The sequence below is a fragment of the Nothoprocta perdicaria genome, unplaced genomic scaffold (genome assembly GCF_003342845.1).
Source record: "Nothoprocta perdicaria isolate Ctin4 unplaced genomic scaffold, notPer1 scaffold_162, whole genome shotgun sequence".
Taxonomy (NCBI): domain Eukaryota; kingdom Metazoa; phylum Chordata; class Aves; order Tinamiformes; family Tinamidae; genus Nothoprocta; species Nothoprocta perdicaria.
In genome coordinates, this window is record NW_020454783.1 from 1,660,394 (window position 1) to 1,665,899 (window position 5,506).

The following is a 5,506-nucleotide window of genomic DNA, read 5'->3' on the forward strand; positions in this document are numbered from 1 at the left end:
TCCTTCTTTCCTTTCCCCCTTCTTTCCTTTCCCCCTTCTTTCCTTTCCCCCTTCTTTCCTTTCCCCCTTGTTTCAGCTGCCTTTCATGGTGTGTCTGGAGAGCTGTCAACAAGTAGTATGTTAATGTGAGATATCCAAAATGAAGATAACTTTCCCCATGTTGAATTAATTTCTTTTCAAGAACCTTTTTTCTTTTTGTATGTTTTAGAACTTAAAAAATAACATGGATATTTGCTGATGAACTGCATTAAGGGGTGGGAGCTTTGTCACAGATTTTTAGGTATGCAGTAATGCAGAACAGGGTCCCTCTCAGTYTATAGAAATACAATAATACAGAATTGCTAGAACTTGTCAACTTACTAATGAGAAATAATATTTAATAATKATTTTGTTAAATAATTGTTTAATTTTAAGTATTTTAGTTATTTCCCACTAACTGAATTTTACTTTATGCAGTCAAATTGCGAATGGGAAGCAGTTGTTTATGGAAAAACAGAAGACCAGCTCATCATGACTGAACAAGCAAGAAGATACCTGAGCACTTACACAGCTACCAACAGCACTTCCAGGGCTCTGATACTGTGATGATCACTGCAGCTGACAACCATCTCTTTCCATAAGTGACAGAGCTTGAGAGAGACTCCAGCAAAACACTTGTAAACTAAGCCTTTATTTTGAGATATTTCCCTTCTAAGGGAAACCTTCATGCTTGTTTTCTTTTCTGACAGACAAAGAGCAGACACAGCTTTTGCCTTCTTTGAGGGGATAATACAAACAATTCTGCAATGAATTGCTTAAATGATAAAAAAAAAAAAAAAAAGAAAATAACATTCTTTTTATATTAGTTTGAGTGTTGCAGTACATGTCAAAATACAGTTATTAGGTCCATTTTTCATATTCTTTTGATTTGCATTACTTTTTTCCTGTTAGTACAGTTTCCACATAGAGTAGGCTTATAGATCCTTACTGATTTCTGAACAAGCAACATACGTGACTGAATGTGCTTTTGCTTATGTAGCATTTTGCTAGTATATAAAGAAACACAATGGAAAGGAGTTTAAAGGAAGGAGAGAAAGTTGCACTACTAATTTTTTGGTATGCTGCAAAAAATGAAAATAACTACAGTGTTAAATATATTTATTTGGGAATGGTACTAGAAATAGGCAGAGGGGATGAATTAGGTTTTAGTGTAAAGCATCAGTATTTTCTTCATAAATCTCAAAATGAGATGATTGAATGTATTGTACAGTTTGTAGGAGCAGGGRAAAATTTGTAAATTGGAAAGGAGTCTGTTTTTATAATTTATTTTCATTTTAAAGCTTAAATGTAGATATTTATGTGTATGCAGGTTGTCTAGAAGCCAACGTTGTTTCCTGTTATAACAGCTAAAATGGAAAAGGACAAGTTTAACTTAAAGTATGGAATAGCAGAAGAATTCCAGTGTTGAAGTGTACAAACCTATACTGTATGTTACATCTACATAAAGATTGCACTATAAACCCTTAAATCATGTTGGTCTATGAAATAGTTACAAGGTATACCTGTATTATACAGTAACTGTTCCTGGAACTTACTAAATATATTTAGAAAGCAAGCTTAGGGTCCTATATGTGACCTGAGAGTACTCTGTCCTACATAGGAACTAAAAATTAATGCATTTTATTATAACTTTTTGTTTTTTTTTAAGGAACTTGGCACCTTGTTTCTCAAAACCGTTTTATCTGCACTTAAGTTTGACCATTATATATATATATACTAAATGGTTGACGAGCAAAGAGAACATTCTTTTATTTATGAAAATCTTTTTGTCCTTATTTAAACACACACAGGTCACAACAGTTGCTTTAGTTGCCTATTATTAGGTATTTGCACTTTTTTTTTTTTTTTTGAAGGAATGTCTTGGTTCGCTTTTGTTGTAGAGATTTTTATGTAGTTAATTCCTAGCAGATTATAATGGTGTGCTATCAACAGGTACTGGCAGGTGAACAGAATTGTACACTGTAGTTTTAGCTATTTATAATTCAGACACTCTTCCTCTCCACTCCGGGTGTGCTGCTATGTCGGTAGCGGCAGAATCGGCTTGCTGCTATGAGAGATGGAAAGAGCGAGCATCATATGCACTGTATGTAAAACTACAAAAATGATGTCAGGTTCTCTAGTTAACTTCATGAGATCAACCAGTACTATGCAGGGCGTGGGACGTTTCCCTATCACTTCAATAGCCCAGACAGTAGCAATAGTTTTATGATGGAAAATTGTAACRCGTGGTGAGCGGCACAAGGAAGGTCATGGGTTCTTAAACTTTTTTAAACATCTCAAAGCTTATACAATCCTTATTTTTAGGAGCTTTTTGATATTAAATGTTTGCCTAGCTATGGCAGGAGTAGGCATAAAAACATTTTTAGTAGCTTTTAATTCAGAGGAAAATTTTAAAGGGGGGTGGGGGGAGCCAGTAAGCAGGGGGACCACAAAACACCCRTGAGGCCAGCACGGCTCCTCACCCCTGGCTGTGGAGAGGAGGTGCCTGGCGGCCCTGGCAGCAGCAGGTTTAGGCACGTTCAGAATGGACTTAACAACAAAATGCTGTTTCAGCACAAAAGGAATTGACGGCAGATAAAATAACGCATTTTGAGAGAATAAATATCCGGAATCTGGATGATATTTCAGTAGAAGTGACATCACCAAAACTGCCTATATACCAATGTTAAGTGTAGATTTATGGTAAGTAGTATTAATTTGTTTTAGTATTGGTTGGATCGTCTAGTTAACTCTTTGTTGCTTTAGCAAGAAGGTTTTAATCTTTGTCAGGCATCTTTTATTACTTCTTGGATGTTGTGTGCATTTGCATTTCTTTCAGTTTATAAGTAGATTGTACATGCAGCCGCCAAACTTGCATGAAAACTCCATACATATTCCTGCATTTTTCTTTTTGTTTTAARGTTTGACATACTGTACAACAAATGCCTTGGTTTAATCTCAGTTTTTTTGTTGTACAACAAACTACTTTTATGTAAGAGCATTTCACATACAATACAGACCATATTATTGTCAGAAATAAAGCTTCTGTGTACCAGGTTATTGGAAATGCCTCTTATTTGAGAACTTCACTACTCAGTGCTCTCCCGTAGCTGCTTGCTTCTACGTATGAGTCCAAAAAAGATTTTGAGTGCTTTGCTAATTTCCTGCTAATTGATGTGGTGGGGAAAAGTGTCTCCTTGTCGTCTTGTAACCAGTTTGTGATGACGTGATTTTTGTAATGCGCTTTTGACCTACTCTTTTATCCCCTTTTTAGTGGATAAAAATCTCTGCATGTCTGTGCATCTCCTGTCAGTACCAGTGAGTTAGATCAACACATSAGGAGAACTAGACCTGTGTTATTCAAAGGTTAATTAGAAACTTGTGCTGCTTTTTGTGCTGAGCTCAACTAAGAAAGCAGTGACACAACTTAGGAGCATAACACAAGGTTGCTGGTGTTTAACAGCAATTCTGCCCTCAGTTCCTAGGTTAAAAAATGAAAGAATATTTTCTGAGGTCAAATTAAAATGAAACTAGGACTGCTAGGTATGCTAACTAAAGCAGTATCGTGCTTTGGGCAGGAGTTTTTTGACCCTCCTTCCTTTATTTGCTATAATTGTACACAGAAACTAAAGAAGTCACCTTGGGCAAACTTGCCAACAGGTAGCCTGGAATTTGTGATGGATAAGCCTCCCTCCTTCCCTGTCCTAATTTTGTGCTGATTTTACAGTGTCCCCAGTACATCCCATCCCTCACACGGGAAAATTTATACAMATGCCCTTAAACTGGTAAGCTGCTTTCTGTAAGGATGGGATATGATTGGGTTAGGGCATCCACAAGTGACTTGTGTGGTGAGAAATCAAGTTTTTACAACCCCATTCCTTTCCACCCAATTGATGAGCAGAAAATTCATGTCTCTGGCACTTGGGGAGGGATTTGTCATAGGGTCAAACATTTGATTTCTTCAAAACAAGGAAATCAAATCCARGACCTGTATCTGAGGTCCTCAGAGGAAGTAGCGAGGTGCTGTAGGCTTAGTCTGTAGACTTGGAGTGCTGCTAAGGGCTCCAGCAACGGATGGCAGTGGCTACTGCTCTGCTTCCCTAGCGAGGAAGGGGTTGTAGCTGCCTCTACTCAGGAGGCTGCCGAAGCATCTTCCTAGTGACACATTAGGGACCTTTTATCAGCTCACAGTCTTAGGAACAAAAAAATAAGCGTTTCAATACCTGCTGATTTAAAACTTCCATGTAATTTCTTTCTGGAAAAGGATTTTGTGTGACTTAAAATTCATCGTAACAGTAGTTATATTTCTTGTCTTCTGTTTTGGGCAATTTGGTGGTGAAGCTGTCTGTGGTGAAAAGGAGGATCAAAACCTTATCACAATCCAGCAGCGCATGCAATTTTTTCCTAAAACAAGAATTTTATTTTAGTGACTGCTTGATGTCCAATCGAGTTGTCTGATATCTGCTGATATTTACTGAGTTATACTTTACTATGTTTTACTATAATTTACTGTGTTTTCTTTTTCTTTCCCCCATGTCTTTTTCTTTCCCCCATGGGGTTAATGTTGCTCAAATAATTCACTTACAGTACAAAGCTGAAAGAATGAGGTATATCATAAAGTGAATTGCGTGCAATGGTATGGGAATCTTCCAGGATTCAAAAAATAATGTTGAAACTGGATCTGATTCGTTCGTGCATTTAGTTTTATGACAAAGGGTCAGATAAAGGTTCATGCTTAGGTAGTAAATCCTAGAATCATTATGGTTGGGAAAGACCTTCAAGATCATTGAGTCCAACCATAAAATACACCTAGTGTCTTGTGCTGCAAGACTTCTCTTAATTTTTTCATAAGTTTCCTTGTTCTTGGATAAGCAACTATTCCGGGCTGTAACTGCTCACTTTCACGAGGAAGCTGTGGATTACTGTTTCTGTCCAGGGAAGCCAAAAGCCGGATCTCTCCCGAGGCTGCAGCGCCGTGCTGCTCCGTGTGGCTTCCCCTGAGAGCGCCAGTTCATCCGTTCATGGGTTGGATCCTTGCCCTGCGGCTGAAGGGAAAAATAGGATCCTTGTAGTCCTGCTAGGAAGATGTGTCRGAAGAACAGGTAAGCTCAGGGTATTTGAACACACTCTATACCAAACTGTAAAGTGAAAAATCCAAATATCTGTTGTATTTCACTTTAATACTCTCAATTTAAGGTACTTTAAGTGTGGGGTACCAAATCAAAAGGACTTCTCTCACACAMACTGCTGCTTGGCTGCATGATGCCAGGGACGCTGCTGCTGTTTCACAGCCAATCTGGTCGGCTTGCTGCTACAGAAGTTGGTGTCTTCATTTCAGGTCCACTTTCAGAGAGTCCTCGAGTTTCCTGTTTACCTGACACTGGTTTCCTGGTGTCCGTACCTTCCGACTGTGGAGAGGACACAAGTTAAGGSCTTTTGCACAGGCAAGATGGACAGGGGCTGGGGCTGGCCAGGCAGCACGATAGCT

At 38.4% G+C, this 5,506-nt stretch overlaps 1 protein-coding gene across 1 annotated transcript in view; it reads left to right on the plus strand.

Moving 5' to 3' along the window:
- MYBL1 (MYB proto-oncogene like 1) overlaps positions 1-811 on the plus strand; it is a 27,105-nt gene extending 26,294 nt beyond the window's left edge. The window contains exon 16 of the mRNA XM_026035606.1: positions 457-811. Coding sequence (XP_025891391.1) covers positions 457-585 — 129 coding nt within the window. The 3' untranslated portion in view covers positions 586-811. The remainder of the gene's footprint in view (positions 1-456) is intronic.
- Positions 812-5,506: the final 4,695 nt, after the last annotated feature.